Consider the following 18,795-nt stretch of genomic DNA (forward strand, 5'->3'; position numbering starts at 1 on the left):
TCACTCTGGGTGGCGACCTGATTCAAGCGCAGGTGGGTGAAGGTCTATATAGCATATATATATATATATATATATATATATATATATATATATATATATATATATATATATATATATATATATATATATATATATATATATTGGCTGTTGCTCAACAAAGTCACTCTTCATTTGCATAAATTTGAAGGATTCTCAACTTTGTCACATCACTCAACACACCCGCTTGGTCGCCAATGGTCTGGAAGTTGTTTGTAGCTTGCAGTTGCGAATCGCTCCTAGTGTGAATAAGGCTTAAGGTGCTGCTGCTCACAGAAAGCTGAACAGATCATTAAATCCCTTGCTTTGCGCACATTCTGTCTCGTAGATATAATTATACAGTGTCAATTCGGTGGGCGGAGAAACTGCACTCCTACATCACGTTGCTGTGATGCCTCAAAATGGGAGGGATTTAGATCCTATTTTAACACCAGGAAATTTATAAAAAGAGACCTATTGTATTTATATCATTCCAATATGACTGTGGATACACTATACCTACTGACAGTTCTGTCGAAACAGCTTACAAAAGTTGAGTTTTATCATAGGTGCCCTTTAATGAAATCAAAGTGAGCTGATCTAAATAGTGGCATCACAACCAGCCTTACTCTAAATCTTGCTTCCATTCACCCTAGTGCATTTAGTTTAACATTGTACAATTGCAGACAAAAAGTGATTTGTCAGCTGTTGATGTGAAAACAATAACATTATCAAGTTTGTCATTTAGCCCTGATTTTACAAGTCAGCATGTGATTCAAACACCTAAGGTGCATTTTAATAGAGTAGGGAAAGCTTGATGCAGTTTGATAGCTGTGTTTCCCTGTTATAGGCTTATTTAATAATTCATGAATTAAGCAGTCTGGTTCACTTTGTAATTGCTGTTGAGAGATTAATATGGAGTAATATATTAATCTTTGATATATGACTTCACATGTCAGGGTCCCTGTGTTTGATTAATGAGCTCATTTCTTTGGCAGACCTATGGTGCATTAGGGGCAAGGAATAAACTGTGCTTGATTATTCAGACAGGTAAGATGACTCAAGTGTGACAAAATCAGCGCGATTGTACATTAGAGTTAGTTGGAATTGATTAAGAATACAAACTAAAGTGTTACCGGATTTTTTCTTAGGCACATTTATAAAAAATACTTTCCTGGCTTAATCTGAACGCTTAATGGATACATTTAAATGACATACCTCTTCCCATCTATCTGTCTGTCCTTTTTGAAGGTACTTTGTATGTGTAGCGGTGCTGATTTACTTCCTCCCTCTCCTGGTGATGGGCTGTGCTTACCTGGTGGTGGGATTGACTCTGTGGGCCAGCGAGATCCCAGGAGACTCATCGGACCGTTACCAAGAGCAGCTGACAGCCAAACGCAAGGTCTCATCAAATCATCCTCCTCTTTTCATCATTCTTCAAGTCACTGACACTTGCTTACACACACAGAGCAGGTTAACTGAGCAGACAGAGTTTACGCAGTGGGTCAGACAGGGCCGCATGAAAAAAATCACTATCAAGCTCTCCTGCTGCTGCTTTCATCTGTATTCAGTGTGTGGACAGTTTGTGTGTGTCTCATTCACCACACTTGAAGAATGTAAAGTCTAAACATACGGTTTCCTCTCCATTTGCTTTAAATATCATGGCTATTCTTATAGTGTATTTTACCATCTTAACCTTGTCATTAATTATACTCACTCAGGATTTAAAAGGATAGTCAAAAAATGAAAATGACCTCATCGTTTATTCTTTCTCATGTGGTTTTAAACCTTTAGGAGTTTCTTACTACTGTTGAACACAAACAGAGATGTTTAGCATTTTTCTAAATATTTTTTTTGTGCGTTCAACAGAAGAAAGAAAATCAAATAGGTTTTGAATAAGTGAAGGGAGAGTAAATGATGAATTTGTTTAAATGTACATTTTTGGATCAACTATTTGATCATTTAGCCAGTGTAAATTTACACAAAACACATGTATTCATTGAAATGTGGGGCAATTTTTATTTGTCACAAAACAATTCATTGAATAATATACTCGTGGTTATCACGTGTTTTAGATTCCTCTCAAATTTACAATTTACAGTTCAACAAAGAGTTTAGTTCTGCCATCTGAATTAAAATGTACAACTTAGGCTCATTCTGAAAATGTAGCCCTATATACATTTCTGGAGATTGCAAATGATTTAGCCAGAAGTAAGTATGGCTGCATTTCATCTTTAAAATGAACGCTACGGGGCACTATGATGCTGATCCTTTTCGATTTTAGCCAACAGCGACTGCTTACCTCCGTATAGACCTCGTCATGTACGTCGGCAGACTTGAGACACAGATGACAGGTTCAAGTCCAGTAAATAACAGTTCCAGAAAGTATATCAAAAACAGAAGCCAAAAAATAAATAAATAAGTAAATAACAGAGTGAGAATTTGGTAAAATCTGAAAATGTTATAAAAATTCGATGAGGAATTTTCTTTTTCTGGATTGCTTTTAAAAGATGTCGGTTGGATTTAGGGAAGTGGTTGGCCAGGTCAATCGGGGATTTTGAAAACACGGTTGGGTTAAGAGAAGGAGGGTGGGTCAGTCGATTGATCAGTCAGTCAGTCATTCAGTCATAAAGTCGACAAAAATCTCTGGTGGATTTTTGTGAGAACAGCAAGCATGAATGGCACTCACGAGAGAAATTTGAGATCTCAAAAAGCGTACATAACAGCCTCTGGTGGTTTCGCGAAAACAAACAATGCACAAATAAAACATAGCTCATGGGATGTATTTGGTGCTCTCCAGAAATGTATATAGTGGTTCGTTTTCAGAATGAGCCTGGGTTGAAAATTTACGAACAATGGAAAGTACTAAAACTAAAACATCATGAAATGAATAATCAATGCTATTTATATTGTTGCTCCTCAAGATTTACTGCAGACAATATAAAGACTTGCTGTGAACTTAAAGACTAGATTTGACCAATTCTAGCTCATTAAAGGAAAACAGAATCATCTATCAGAAACATCAAAAACAGAAAAATCTAATCTCAATATCAACAAATTCATTTGCTCCTTGTTCAAACTACATATTTAAAATTAGCTGAAACAACTCAATTCTTGAGTTTTTGGGGATAACTTTTATGTTGAGTTCACTTCATTCATCCGTTCATGTTACATCCGCTGTGTAAAACATATGCTGGAAATGTTAGCGGTTCATTCTGCTGTGGCGACCCCAGATGAATAAAGGGACAAAGCTGGAGGAAAATGAATGAATGAATAAATAATCGCCTAGTGTTGGGACAATATGTTGTGTAAAAGAATGTGAATTGTGTAAAAGCCATTATTTTTTACAGTGCTGTTTCTCATTCATCTAGCCATTATTAGGGAGGGAACTAATTTTATAGATCAAATATGCTTCTTGATTGAATAATCTTATATTTATTTCACCTTCTCTATGCAATCCAAAACTTCCTCTATACTTTTTGTTTATACCTAATAGCTTGATGTACTGTCCAGGCTCATTAAAAAAGTCTAGTTGTCTTGTCATTTATTACTTTATTGGTGATCAATAATTTTGTTTTTAAAAACAATTCAATATATTGAACAGGTTACGAGTTAAACAGGTAATACCTGATGAAATATACAATTTGTTTCATTTTATTCCACGTAATTCCAAATGGAATTAATAAAGAAGTAGAAATAGACTTTCCATAAGGGAAAATCTACATTTACCTTACACTAACCTAATTATTATAATTAATTTTTAGTTGCTAATTGGCACCAACCAATAAAGAAGAGTCAAGTGACAGATTTAATACATTTTCACTAATGATCAAAATGATTTTCAGGAGCCGGATGAGGCTGTGTTGTTAGTTTTTATAGGTCTTATTTGATTTTCTAGGTTGTTATCGGTGAATAACATATCTTGAAATGTCACAGTTGATCAATCTGAATTAAGTATGCCAGAGAGACAGGAAAAAAATGAGTTATAATTGGAATATGTGCATTTTACAAGAATCTACACTGGCTAATGTCAATATAATTAATGTAAATCAATGAAAAAAGTGCTTTGAAACTGATTAAAACAGACTGGAGGCGGCAATAAAACTTTTCTGTTTTGTTCTACTGATTATTCATCTAAAATAAACCTTGAAAGAAAATTATGTTGATTGTAGACAGTGGTTTTAGATATTAAATACTATGAAAGACTGATGCACCAAAACAAAACAATTAGTGACAAAAGACAATAGGTGCAGTCAGCTTTGTGGCATCACAATCTTCACCCAAAATGTTTTCTCAGCACACTCCGCTGGTACTTATGATGACACAATGTGACATCAGTACTACCTCTGAGCGTCTGTATGTGGCCTCGTTTTCCTTTTGAGATTCATAAACATCAAAGAAAGCTCTGACAGTCTGCTGGTGACTGAGTGATTCGCTACTACATGCTCTGGCTTCTGGTGGAGTGTGTCATATGGCGCTTTTCATGCTAATTTCAGGCCCACTTCAAGCTGTATGCTGATCAGGAATTTCCAGTGTTGTAGAGCAAAAGGTAGTTAAATGGAGCTGACCTACCTTTCACAGATGTAGAAAAGATGCAGCTTATAGAAAGCATTCATAAGGCAGCTTTATCTGTGGAAGAACAACAGTTACAACTCAAAAACTTAAATGTAATACATTTATTAGATTATTATATTACAATTTAAAGGTGAACTTGGTCATTTAGTTTTTTTGTTGTCCAAATTATATATATATTTTTTAGACAAACGTTAGAACAGTGGTTCCCAAAGTGAGGGTCGCGGGACAATAGGGAGGGGTCCCTTGGCGATTTCCAAACATCTAATTCATTTGATTAAACTATTAGAATAACCATTTTATCTATAACCTACAGAAGAACAAAATAGTAGTTAATAGTAACATTGTCAACATGTTAATATTCAATCATTCATTTTCTTTTCGGCTTTAGTAATGGGGGGGGGGGGGGGGGGGCACAGCAGAATGAGCCCCCAAATTATTCAGCATATATTTTACGCAGAGCATGCCCTTCCAGCTGCAACCCATCATTGGGAAACACCCATACACACTTACATTCCCACACATACACTACGGACTTGCTGTGAGGCAATCGTTCTACCCACTGTGCCACCCGGACGCCAACAAGTTAATAATAATCATTAAAAAACATGCAAATAAAAAGCCAACAATCTTCGATTTTTTTTTGACCCCTGAGGTGATTATGAATAGCGTCAGATGCAGCATGTTGCTTTTATGGCATCAGGTTAAACAAGACTAGACAGCTCTGCCACAAGCACAGAAAATACATAACCAACAGAACAGTGACACTTTCTTCTAAAAATCTTCTCTGGGTGAGTTAATGATGACAAAATATAGATTTTTGGGTGAACTATACCTTTAAGAAATTGAAGGTAGATGCCCTGACAGATATATGCTGTTGACAAATTACTTGTGCTCTTTAGTGTTTGACTTACATTTAATATAACTTACAATTTACAGGCATATTCTACATCTGTAAATGTTAGAAAGTCATGAAAATATTCAAATTTTACTTCCACAAGTGCATGAGCTTCTGCATGTAAGTTTGTGCTAAACTTCAGTGCAATAATACTGACTAAAACCTATTTTTTGCAAAAAATAATTGTGATTTGACAATAATTTTGCAATATTTTTTACATTATGCTTTACTATACCTATTCGTTCTTCAACTCATACAAATCTCAAGATATTAGGATGAGCCTAATTATCTCTTCATTCTAGCATCCACCACAAAGTCCTAAAAATGATTTCCTACATGACATGGACAGTGTTCTTTAGATCAGGGGTGCCCAAACTTTTTCTTATAAATGGCCAAAAACTAAATTGAGACTACTGGGCTGAAGGTACATATAGCTGCCATGGGTACTTCCTAATTCATTGGAAAACATTACTTTATATTAACTAATACAGTATATGTATTTTTTACATTTTATAATGAACTTATTGCTGCAAAAACAAATCTAATTTATAACAGAATGGAGATATACTCAATCTGCACCTGATTTTGTCTTTTGCATTGTCCCCAATCTGTCGAGTGACAGTATTTACATTGTTACAAAGTATTTATTTACAAATTTGCAATTAACATTTAAATGAAACATTTAATTTCAGTTGGCTTTTTGTAGCTTAGCAATAAAACAAACAAACAAACAAACAAAAAGGTTATTTTAAATTAGAAATGACAATCTCTGGTCATTTTGTGAGCCGAATCAAAGGTTACAATGGACCAACTTTGGCCTGCAGGCCCTATTTTAGGCATCTCTGCTTCAGATTCTTCTGTCCACTGACAAAATTCTTTTTTATTTCCCTACTTTATTTAGACTTGTGTATAGATGTGTATCTTTAATTTCATCTTTAATTTAGCAATATTTTTATCCACACTAGACTCTTCCGTTTTGAGTGTGATCATTTAATTTTGACATCAACACATTTTTTCAGTGTGCACTGGTATCCACATGAATGTGATAAGTTAGTATTGCTATTCTCAGTAGTTTATTGTTGTTCTGTTTCTTTTCTGACTGTGAAACAACAGTAGTGTTCACACAAGTGCAAACATTTTTAAAGCACAGTTACAGTAAACTACTGATGACAAAATTTGTCACATTCAAACCATGCATAAACACACCTTAAATATACTTTGAGCTCATGGGTGTTACGTTTAACATATTAAAACACAGCATGGATTACAGTTACTGTAGAAATGCGTAGTTCTCACTCTCAATAAATGGGATAAATTGCAATGCTCTTGTCCCTCAGTAGAAGATTATGTTGCCTATGCTTGTAGATGCACATTAGCATAACTAACCAGAAAAGTTTTTGTGGACTAAATGAAGCCCAGTTTGTGTTTTGAAACTAATTCCTAACTAAGACTAAACTGTCTAAACTAACTAAGACAGACGCTGATCAATGAGCTCCAGATTACAGTACATCACTTCACAGACCAAACTTCAACTTTCAAAAACAAACTTCAGTGCCAACAGACGCTGACAAAGGAAACAAGCTAATCCTACAAAGTCCAACAAATATGCACAATGGCCTGCTGGTTGCAGTTTGTCAGTGCAGTGTAAATTTGCCTTTAGAGTCCAGATCTGAAAATTATTATATGAAGCACAACCTTCATGCAGTTTGGGAGATCTTGTTGGTCCTACCTAGTTAACTACTAGGTATTTACATCAGCAAAATAAGTACAATGTACTAGGGATGTCCCGATCAGGTTTTTTTTGCCCTTGAGTCTGAGTCATTTGATTTTGAGGATCTACCGATACCGAAACCCAATCCGATACTTCTATAATACATAAAAAAATAATAAAGAAGAGCAAAGAATCAGATCTGGGATGTTCCTTATTTTTTTATTTAATTGACCTTATTCAACATTCAACAACTCTGTAAACAAACAGAGCACTTCTGTGAGGTAGCTTGAACAATCAAGTAATAAATAACAAATTCTTCCTTTTTGGACTTCAGTGCAACAGTAAATATAAAAATATATATAATATAAAAACAAATAGCACCTCAACTTAACAAGTTTACATATCTCACAGTTTGCTAGAGAAATGTTGTCATCATCAACTTTATAATATCTCCAGACTGCAATCATACTCGCACTTTCAGCTTCAAGCTGCTTCCATGTTCTACTTTGCTGGCATTTAACCCGAAGGCCTGATTTCCGATCACGTCGGATCTAGACACCCCTACAATGTATACTAAAAAATGCTGGGTTAGTTCAGCAAAAGTTGGATTAAAATATAGACAAACCCAACTTTGAGTTAATTGTGGTCTTATAAATTTAAATAAAATAAATCCAAGCATTGGTTATGTCAATATGTTGCCCAAAATTGGGCTGAAAATAACCCAGCACTTTTTTATTGTGTACATATTATATTGCGCAATACTAATGGTGCTGTTAAGGTGGAATACAGGTAAGTTTAGGGACCAGTTGGGTGGTTTAGGGTGGGTAAGTTTAAGAATGGGCAAATGTTTAGGTATAAGGTATAGGTCAACTGTGTAAATATGAATGTAATTATATGCATATCCAATGTAAAAACATTTACGCTCATAATTCAATTAAATAAATTCAAAAATAGCTGCATTGTACCAAACTTTTAAATTAAATGCAAGTACCACTTAAAGTTTACTTTAAATGAAACATTTTTTAGATGTTAGTTTCAGTATTGTGCATTTTTAGGAAATCAATAATCTAGTGTGCCCCAAAACCATGACAAAGCTTGCATTTAGAAGATATAAACTGATATAAACATGTAAAGCTTGCAGTTTGTCATTTCCGCCCAAATGGACCACCGATTTTATTCACGTAAACCCACACTTCATCACATCATAACCAATCAAATGCTCTCTAGTATCTGACATGCCCCACCCCCTTTAAGATGCTTCACATTTGCTTTTCATTTGATGCGCTTGAGCTCAACCACTCTCACTGGCAGAGCTGTGATAAAACAAAACACTATTGGCTGTTTTTAAAAAGAGGAGGAGCTATGTGTTTTGGTAGAGATTACGTCAAACATTGAATATAATGCTTATTTCAAAACACTTCATGGGACCTTTAATATAAAGTTGGACCCCAGTACACTAAAAAAAAATTATTCAAAGATGATTCCTTGGATTTACTCAATTTTTTTACGTTAAGTGGTTGTAAACAAATTATTTGTGTTGAGTTTAAACCAACACACTAAGTTGAACATTATTAAACATAATTTGTTTGTTTAAATTCAACACAAATAAATTGTTTGCAACAGTTCTGCATGCAACACTTTTTTCAGTGATATTGTTCTTATCATGTGACCTGAACATGCCGACCTTCCTGAGACATCTTGCTCCATATAAAATAAAAACAGATTTTATTAGGAAACTAATATGGCTGTTTATTTATTTATTTACAACATATTTTTATCAATGACAAATGAGTGTCCATTTAAAGCTAAAGTTTGCATTTCTATGTCTCAATAAATGATACAGGTTCCTAAATACTCACCCTGCCATCCATTTTCAGCCTCACAAGTACCTCCTAATCTCATGAAGCTGGCTAAATATGTCAGGCTGCCACAAATCATTATATCTTTCGGGGAAATCAACCTGCATAAGCCTCAGTAACTGTCTCTTCACATTACAGGTACCTGAAATAAAAGAAAAACATTTTAGCAGAGAAACAAATGACCCAGAAAACGTAATTAACTTCAGTTGAAGTTTGGCTTTTTGGTTAATGGCTCCTGCACATCACACAGTGTTAGCTCTCCAATTTCTGCATTGTATTGTCACTTTTGATGACAATATTTGCAAGCTGCTTTCTGGCGGAGGCTTAAAACCACCACCCGAAAGCTGTCGAAAAAAAATTGTTAAGGGACATTATGTCTGTCAGCATTCTGCCAACTTTGGTACAATGTGGGCAGCATGCGAAGCCCAGGAAATCAGCCCGAATGTCAAAAAGACGGTATTTATAGGCATAAAGCATAACCGTTATTGAAGATCTCTCTCTTCTTCCCCGACCTTCAGGTGGTGAAGATGATGATTGTGGTGGTGTGTACGTTCGCCGTCTGCTGGCTTCCCTATCATGTCTATTTCCTGATCCACCAATTCTACCCACACCTGTTCGAGCACACCTTCATTCAGCAGGTCTATCTGACTATCATGTGGCTGGCAATGAGCTCCACCATGTACAACCCCATTATCTACTGCTGCCTCAATGACAGGTAATTTCACCTGAAAATACAGTAATTGGCACACACATCTAGCTCTTTCCTGACTCCAGCTGAAATTTGCTGTAATATCATTATTGTTCCAAATGATCCATCTTTGTACCAGAGAAAGCAGTCTAAAGCTGTGATGTATTTTTCTCTAATCTATCCCGGTTTCACTCGGATGTTGAAAATCCATCACAAAAGCCTTTGATAGACAACAAAGCTTTAATACACTAGTCAATTTCCACCTTTAAACCTATCAGCATCATCACATCTGTTCTTCTCCAACATTCCCGATCATCTCCTCAGGTTTCGAGCCGGATTTAAACAAGCTTTCCGCTGCTGTCCCTGCGTCCCTGAAGGGTCCTACGAGGGTCTAGAGCTCAAGTCCACTCGCTACCTTCAAACCCAGACAAGTCTGTACAGGGCCAGCCGCATGGAAACCAGTGTGTCCTGCGTGATGCAGCCTAGTGAAGACGGCCATAAGGTCACATTCGGGAGCGTCAGAGGGGCTGCTGTGAAGCCAGCAGCTCGCAGCCCGTCCAGAGAGTTCACCTCCAATGGCTCATCCTCTCGCAGCATCTCCAAAACCGTGTCGGAGACCTCCAGCTTCTACTCCAGTAATAACCTACAGGAATGAGAGCGGAGAAACACAGTCATGGAAAACGAATGCCAACCACGCTTAATTGATTGATGTATCCTCTAAACGGCAGTGTAAATGCGTTTTGAAGCTGGTTGAGTACACACACGCTAAGTGTTTTTAATTTGGAGCTATCCATCATCTTTCATTCTTCTCACATTCTATTCATTAGGTTTATAATTATAATTAGAGGAACATTTCGATTGATTTTGTTTGGGAAATGCTTTCTTACCAAAGTGATGTAAATGACATATGGCATTGTGCTGACGTGTACAGTATTAGGAGCTTGCTTTATTGATCCCGCAGATATTTTTAAATGTTTACATTCAGTGGAACAAAGAGTCATTACATTGTATATATACTGAATATGACCACTAAGTTTGTCTTTTAGTTCACTATAATAGAAATGCATCTACATGACAGGAATAGGTTAAGACATATCAGAGTTGCGTTCCCTGCTTAATCCCCCAAGCCTCCACACAATGGCTAAAATGATTTCTGGGCACATGTTGTTTCTTTACCTGCTTCTGCACAGGTGCAGAATATATTGCAGACTTCACACAGTATTTTCCTTTGCAAGCACCTCCTGCCTTCAAATGCTCTAAACTGTCTGAAAAAAGAAAAGAAAATCACAGTGGCCAAAGCTTATACTATAGTTCAGTTAGAGCAACGATCCAGCATGTGAAATGAACATGAACTATGTCATTTGCCAATATACCTATGTAGCTCGACAGGCTAATATATAGAACAGTATTGAATGACTTTAAATGGTGTGCCTGGAAATACAAATAGATGTCGGTGAAAGCTCTGAATGCTATGATTTTTTGCTGCCCTGAAGAATGTGGAAGAAATGGGATGTGCAGAAAATATTTGAACTTTTTTTTTCTTTTATCTCCCCTGCCTGCTTGCCTTTATTTCATTTTTAGATTTCTTCATTTGTTTGTTCTTTTCATACCTGAATCTTTACTAAGCTCTGCCCCTTAATTACTGTTGCTGCTGTAGACAGGCTTTACATTATTATCTTGTAGGAATGAACTGAAAATGAGCATTGTAAAATGAGGTCATGAAGTGATGTGTTTTTTATTGATTTTTTAAAATTCCTCAGTGATTTTGACTTGACTGCACGTGAGAAACGCAACCGTCTGAAAACTAACAAACACAAGTTAGTTCAGTTGTAGGTTTTCAGAGTCAATTCTAGAGTACACTTAAACAAAAAATAAACATGGAATTTGTTAGCTCAGATTGCTAGTTCTGTGGGGAACAATTCATCTGTCATTAAGTTTGTTCTAATCTTTAATTGAAATTTGAAAATTCACTTTCTATTATAGTTGTTTTTTTTTCAGTAAATTGTCAGATTGTGTATATTTCAGCTATTGGGCGTGGCTAACATATTTAACCGCGCCCCTCCAACTGTCAGTTTTGGCAACAAACAAAAATGGTGAGCAAGAGGAGTCTGTTAGGTTGTAATAACTCTTCTAAAACTCTTTTGCCATCTTTCTGAATGAAATCCCACTTTACTACATCCAATCAGCTCGCAGTAGAAAAAATAAGCTATTTAATATTCTGTTTCTCAAATGCTTCAACTCAGTTGAAGTCAGTTGAAGAATTATTAGCTGTTTATTTTTGTCCCCCAATTTATGTTTAATGGAGAGAAGACACAACATATTTCTAAACATAATAGTTTTAATAACTCATTTCTAATAACTGATTTATTTTAACTTTTCCATGATGGCATTAAGTTGGGTAAATAATATTTGACTATACATTTTAAGACACTTCTATACAGCTTAAAGTGAAATTCAAAGGGTTAACTTGGTTAATTAGGTTAACTAGGCAGGTTAGACTATCGAAAAAAAAATAGCTTAAAGGGGCAAATAATTTTGACATTAAAATACTTTTTTTAAATATTAAAAACTGCTTTAATTCTAGCTAAAATAAAACATTATATATGTATATGCCTTTATTGGTACTTATTTCATCTATTTTTCTACTAAATAGACTTTTATGCACTCTTAAAGATTTTAAAGGGTGTTTTTCCATAGAAAACCAGTTTTGGATCCCCAAAGAACCTCTCAATGGACAGCTCTTGAAAGAACCATTTTTTTAAACACTTTTTGATATTTCTTGAACAGACATTTTTCTTTTATCACATACTGTTTTCACCTAATATATAATCGCAATATATATATAAACAATATAATTATAATCTAAAAAATTAAAAAATTCAGTTTATTAGTTGTAACTACAACTTCTATGAGAATGGGAATATTTTTTACAACTTCTAATCTCATAATTACAACATAGCGTGATTGCAACTGTTTTTAAGCATCTCACTTGATCTAAATATATTCTGCGTTTCATACAACCACCTTGCTCTTCAGTAGCAAATCTATAGTTAGTGTTGCATAATCCCACAGTTATTGTTGTGACTCTCTATCTATCTTATTAGTGAAACAAGTTGGAGAGAGAGTCGACTAAATATATTGGTTCTGTGACTCCAAAGCCCTGGGAATTGAAGGTGGAAAGTGTTTTTTAACTACTGGCTATATGCTAGGTAATTTTTTTATCAGGCTGACTCAAATTCTTTTGGCGAAAGATGCTGCTTTGTTTGGCGAGTCTTTTTGCTGGTTACATAAATGACAAGTGGCCTGTTGAGAGTGCATTTCAGTACTTTGAGTGTTTAAATCATTAATATTAGTTTTATGCTCATTTTGGAATTTCACATAGAAAAATTACTTAAAGGACATGTAGAAAATCTTAAAAACATTAAAAATGTGCGCATACAGCTGAGTAGGATAAACTTTTTATCTGATACAAAAGTGCATAAACTACACCGAAACAAATAATTCATTTGATTTACTAAATACTTTTAAGGTAAGTGGTTGCTAACTATTTAAATAGGCTAAATTTAAACAAACAAATTAAGTTGAACATTGCTAAACAAAATTTGTGTGTTTAAATTCAGGATGAATAATTTTGTTCAGTGTATGATGGAAACAATAATAAATTCTAGGATGTGCATCAAAAAAGTTATGTGATTTTGTTTTAACAGATCATGTGATAACAACAACGAGCATTTATGGGACGGCATTAATGGACAAACCAGCAGACTGACCACATTCCACAACATCTGAAATGTTGTTTTGGTCTTTCTAAAATTCCTTAACCAAAGTGGTTCAGAATTATTACCTCAGAACTGTCTTGAGTGGCTGAGTTTCCAAACAGTGGTATCACGCCTCTAAAATCCACCACACATTCATAGTGTTTCTGAGGCGCAAGTCATTTAATATATATATAAAAAAAGGCCCACAGTAGCTTCTCCCACCACAACAAATTCCACTTTTTCTTTGCTAAGAGTTTTTTTTTTTTTTTTAAACAGTGCTAAATTTGTAAATGTTTTATGTTTTATAGGGCTAATTTGGATCTTTAGTATTTGCATCTAATCTAATCTAGTATTTTTTTTTTTCACTTGATTATGTTATAAAATTACATTATGAAACCTTGATCTTTCCCCCGAAAGCTTTTGATGTTGAAAAGCTTATTAAAGTGACTTTTTATTTACATTTTCTGTTATTTTACAGACTTATTTCTCCATATATTATTTCCTAAACATTATCTTGTCTCAAACTACCAAAATTTAAATAAAAGTTACTCTTTTGAAACTGCACAGTTAAATTTTCATCATCAAAAGTGGACAGAGCAGAAATAAAACTCCTATAATGCAATTTACAACTGCAAACAAACAGAAAACAGCTGTGAATTACAGAATATGGAAGCTAATATCTTTTTTTGTCTAACTATTTATTCTAAGAAAGTACCTAAAAAAGAGGATTATTTCAGACACAGGCATTAGTTGGACATAGTTTCAAGGATGTGAACAGCCCTGAGATTAAAGGGTCACTTCTTGTCATCTCCAAATTACAGTAATTTGAACATGACATGAACGCAGCATCTCAGTTGGGTCAGGAGTTCGACACAATTTACCAAACTATGATTGAAAGAGATTTTACAACTTTGTTAATGTTTAACTAGGTATTTACATAAGTAAAAATGTACAATGTACACTCAAAAATGCTGAGTTAGTTAGACAAAAATGAATTCTAATTTGGACAAACCCATCTTTGGGTTATTTTGGTCCTATAAATTTAAATAAAGTGAATCCAAGCATTGGTTTTGTCAATGTGTTACCCAAAGTTGAAATTCTGGCTGAAATGACCCAGCACTTTTTTTATTGTGATCATGTTGTATTACGCAACACTTATGGTGTTATTGAGGTGGAATACAGGTAATGTAAGGGACAAGTTTAGTGGCATGGTTAGGTTAAAGGGTGGATTCATGTTTAAGGAATGGGTCAACTGTGTAATTTAATGTAATGTAATTTATTGCTGAGGTTTGACTGGTCAGTAACATATTTACTAGGCAGGACTTATTTAGTAGTCAACATTTGAAGAAGGTCATCAACTTTCATCAAAGTTACCCTAAAACTATTGAACAACACCAATTCTTGCTCAAGGACAATTTTTGATTCACTTCGAATGGTGACTACTGTAGTGAAGCATCCATGTAGTTACTCTCTTGTAGATACACTTGCACTCATACTGGACAATGGTAGAGTAAAATTAGCTCTTCAAATAGCTCTCTGGTTACTGTCACAGCCAGAAATATGATACCGAGGTACAAGCCATTGAGGGACAAAGAGGGTGAGGAGGGGGGGGGGGTGTTCCTCAAAGTTACAGGAAGGATGTAGGGATGGGGGGGGGGGGTATGGTTGAAGTGAACACCTGCTGCTGTTCTTGACCAGGATTGTAACAGTGGTGTCCGCTTTCCAAAATGGAGGAACATTCTGTTCCTCAGCATGATTGGACAGAGCGGCTGTCCAGAGCGTGTTTGTGGATCAGAGCTTTCGCACAGCAGCGGAGGGCTTGTTATGATGATGCAACATGTTCAGAATATTTCAGACCGCAAATGACTGTGATCTGAATGTGCCTGACTGTTTGACAGCTCATTCAAAGAGTAAATGAACCACACTTTGCTTCTCTTTCAGAAAGCAGCACCTTTGGCAGTGCACAATCACAGTTGCCTTCACGTTATATAGTAGATTGAATCCTTGTGTCTTGTTCAAATTGACCACCCTTTTGTTATGCTAGTAGCTGTTTTTGCCCCTTTCACTTGAACACATAGTTTTGGTGGCATTAGAAAGCCAACATACTGTTAAACTAAACTTATTCTTCTTCCGTTTTCTTCTTCTTAGACTATTTTAACAACGCATCTTCTCCTAGACTGTTCATACTACAACCACCAAACTAACTCCAAACCTCCAAACTATACTAAATTAAGTTGCTATATCTTTTCCAACTGATCCGACTTATGGTTTTCCAAAAAACTGTTCCAGAAAATTCAGAAAAGTCCCATTGACTTAACATCAGACCAAGCTTTGTGACCTCGTAACTCTACGCCAGACTGTCATACAGACTTAAGGTTGGACTCATTTAACTCAGACTACCAATCTGCCAATCACTGATGACGTTTCAACTTACTAGCCATACCCTAGCAACCACTTACGGCACCCTAGCAACTGTCCCATAAACTTATAAAAAACTATAAACTATATAAAATTAATACTATAAATACTATAAAAAAAACTGCCATTGACTTTACATTGGAAGTCACTTTGATCTTGAGAGTTCCTTTCCACAGTGATGTAAACACAGTGGATCCCTATCCTTAAAACAGCAATGTACAAACAAACAAAAAAATCTATAAATATAAAACAAATATTTATATAATTGTAACTAATTTTATAAAGTAGGCTAAATGAACAAAACACCTCGATAATTTTGGTTTACTTTCCTGTTATGGGGAGGGGGGGGGACTATGTGTTATATCTTAACACCTAGTTTTTTTTTAATCACTCAACTTCAGACATTTTAGGTCAGTGCAACTGATGCTTTCAAAAGTTAAGTACACAGCGGCGTCAATGGTGGTGGCTAGTGCGTCGACTTATGGCACTCCAGTGTTCATGGAGACTCGAGTTCGATTCCCACCTCCAGGTCCAATCTGATCCTTCCCCTTTCTCCTCTCCCCACATTTCCCTTTCTATACTCTCTACTGTCCTATCAATTAAAGTTGAAAAAAAATGTTTAAGGATATAAGGATTAAGGATTACGTTTTGTTTGTTCACTCAACTTCAGTCATTGCAGTTCTGCCGACAAAAAATGTTGAGTTGGCACAACTTAAAAAGCTTTGTTACAGATGAGTTCGCCTCTCCAGGAAACTAATAATGTTATGTTATCCCAACTGAATGTTTTTTTATATTACTGACAAATAGTTTTAGGTTGGTGCAGCTGATGTTTTCAAAAATTGAGTGAACAAAAAAAAAAAGCGAAAAGAAATAAGGATTATGTTTTTTGTTGTTGTACGGACTTATTTTTTTATAGTGTATAGACAAAAAAATAATAACGTGTGAGAGTTTTCCATAAAATATCATGTGAGGTGACAAAATGTTCATTTTTGGTTGACCTGTCCTTTTAGTTTGAACATAAAACAATAAGAAGAGAAAGTAATAGGTGGTCACATTCACAAAAAACTGTGGTGCTTTGGCGTGTATGTGTGTGTGTGTGTGTGTGTGTGTGTGTGCAGTCACAAGAGGGTTTGCTCTCATCAGCTCTATCTCTCTATAATCAGAGTAATTACCCCAGAGAAGAGAACACAGAGGGGAGGACAACAGCTGTGTGTAAAAGCATTCACAAACACACACACACACTCACACACACCGGCATTCCTCTCCATTCTGCATGGCTGCTAAATTTCACCCAGACTTATTATTCGCGTCCGTACGTAAACATGGCACGTGTGTGAGTGTGTGTGTGTTTAAACATACCTCTACACCAGTCCAGCTGCTATAGTTCATCAGTTATTCAGAAAGAAAGATGCGCTTTGATTTCCATCCAGCACAGGAGGCCTGGACTGCTGCTTTCACTGACTTGAGATGTCCTGTAAGACTCTGATCATGAGGATTCTTGGCAACCCTTCCATTAACTACATTAATCGGCGCATGACATTTTTAAGTCAGTTTGATGCTATTTTGGTTTCTGCGCCAACAACAGTCATTATTTAGGTTTTATCACCAAAATGCTGACCTTTTTAAAGTCATCGAGCTGATTCGCTGCTGTGAATATTATGTGTATTTGTTCTTTTTGTGAAAAGAGTGTCACGCTTAATTGATGTGTACATTTGCATTAGAAAAAAAAAACAAAATCTCTCTGCAAAGCCTGTTTTACAGTGTTACAGTGGGCTTTATTTGTTTTTGTTTTTTTAAAGTTCTGCACACTTATAGTTAAGGTCAACTGATCAGGGATCTTGAAAAATTAACATTTCAAGTTCTTCTGAATGCCATGCAGACCATCTGGTACCACTATGGTATCCACTTTGTTTTATGCCTTTTTTATTCCTAATTATGTTTACTTTCTGCATCAGCCCTTTGAATTAAAGGACAATTTGATCCTTTAAGCTGACATGATTACATACAGAGTAAACTTTGATACACATGTACAGTTCAAATGTTTGGAAACATTTAGGTTTGTTCATGTTTTTGGAATAAGTCTCTTCTGCTCACTAATGTCTGCATTTGTTTGGTCAAAGATACAATAGAAAATATTTTACAAATATTTTGATATAAACTAAAAGTTTTTAGTGTAAATAGATATTAAAATGTCCTTTAATGCAGTGACTGAAAGTAGAATTCTCCTCTGTCACGATCTTTCAAAAATCATCCTAATATGCTGATTTGCTGCTCCATTATTATTATTCTGTTATTAATAATGGTTTTTATAGTTATCATATATTTTTCATGTTTTATTGTGGAAAGAAAACCTGATACATTTTACTTTTCTGACTTTTTAGATTAATGAAAAACAAAACAAAAAGAAAACAGTGATTGTTTGAAAGAAAATCTTCTATAAAATTATAAATCAGTTTGTCAATTTGTCAGTTTCAGCCATTTTATTAAGTCATTGAAGTATTCAAAAGTATTTACAGTAAAGAAGTAGCCTATTTACAAAAAAAAAACTGAATGTCTGAATGTTAATTTAACACAGTTTTCACAGAAAGATGAAGCAGCACAACTTTTAATAATATTCAGAAATAGCTTTAGAAAAGCAAATCAGCATGATTAGAATGATTCGGTCTATATTAAACTGTTATTTTAAATAAAAATATTTCACACGGTTACTATTAGGGCAGCACAAAATATCATTTCAGCATCGATATCGCAATGTGATCATTCGCAATAGTCACACCGCAAGTATACACATTATTATAATGGATCATTTCGCAAGTGTTTTTTGAGGCCTTTGACTGTGAGAGATTTAAAGGCATGACGAATTAAGAAACTGTACC

At 35.2% G+C, this 18,795-nt stretch overlaps 1 protein-coding gene and 1 long non-coding RNA gene across 4 annotated transcripts in view; one reads left to right on the forward strand and one right to left on the reverse strand.

The window, feature by feature from the left end:
• Positions 1 to 10,398, forward strand: part of tacr1a (tachykinin receptor 1a) — a 52,595-nt gene extending 42,197 nt beyond the window's left edge. Inside the window, 3 exon segments of the mRNA NM_001270478.1 lie at positions 1,267 to 1,417; positions 9,574 to 9,770; positions 10,068 to 10,398. Of these exon segments, the coding sequence (NP_001257407.1) occupies positions 1,267 to 1,417; positions 9,574 to 9,770; positions 10,068 to 10,398 (679 nt within the window).
• Positions 1 to 18,795, reverse strand: part of LOC141385822 (uncharacterized) — an 82,800-nt gene that overhangs the window by 27,039 nt on the left and 36,966 nt on the right. Inside the window, exons 3-7 of one of the 3 annotated variants that reach the window (XR_012406893.1) lie at positions 10,920 to 11,008; positions 10,007 to 10,386; positions 9,056 to 9,197; positions 4,588 to 4,644; positions 1,331 to 1,493 (exon numbers count right to left, since the gene is read on the reverse strand). This is a non-coding gene — a long non-coding RNA (uncharacterized lncRNA). Of the gene's footprint in view, positions 1 to 1,330; positions 1,494 to 2,012; positions 3,267 to 4,587; positions 4,645 to 9,055; positions 9,198 to 9,967; positions 10,387 to 10,919; positions 11,009 to 18,795 lie in introns of those variants that run through there. The other 2 variants (XR_012406894.1, XR_012406892.1) reach the window with 2 other exon arrangements.

The sequence above is a fragment of the Danio rerio genome, chromosome 5, assembly GCF_049306965.1.
Source record: "Danio rerio strain Tuebingen ecotype United States chromosome 5, GRCz12tu, whole genome shotgun sequence".
NCBI classification, from domain to species: Eukaryota; Metazoa; Chordata; class Actinopteri; order Cypriniformes; family Danionidae; genus Danio; species Danio rerio.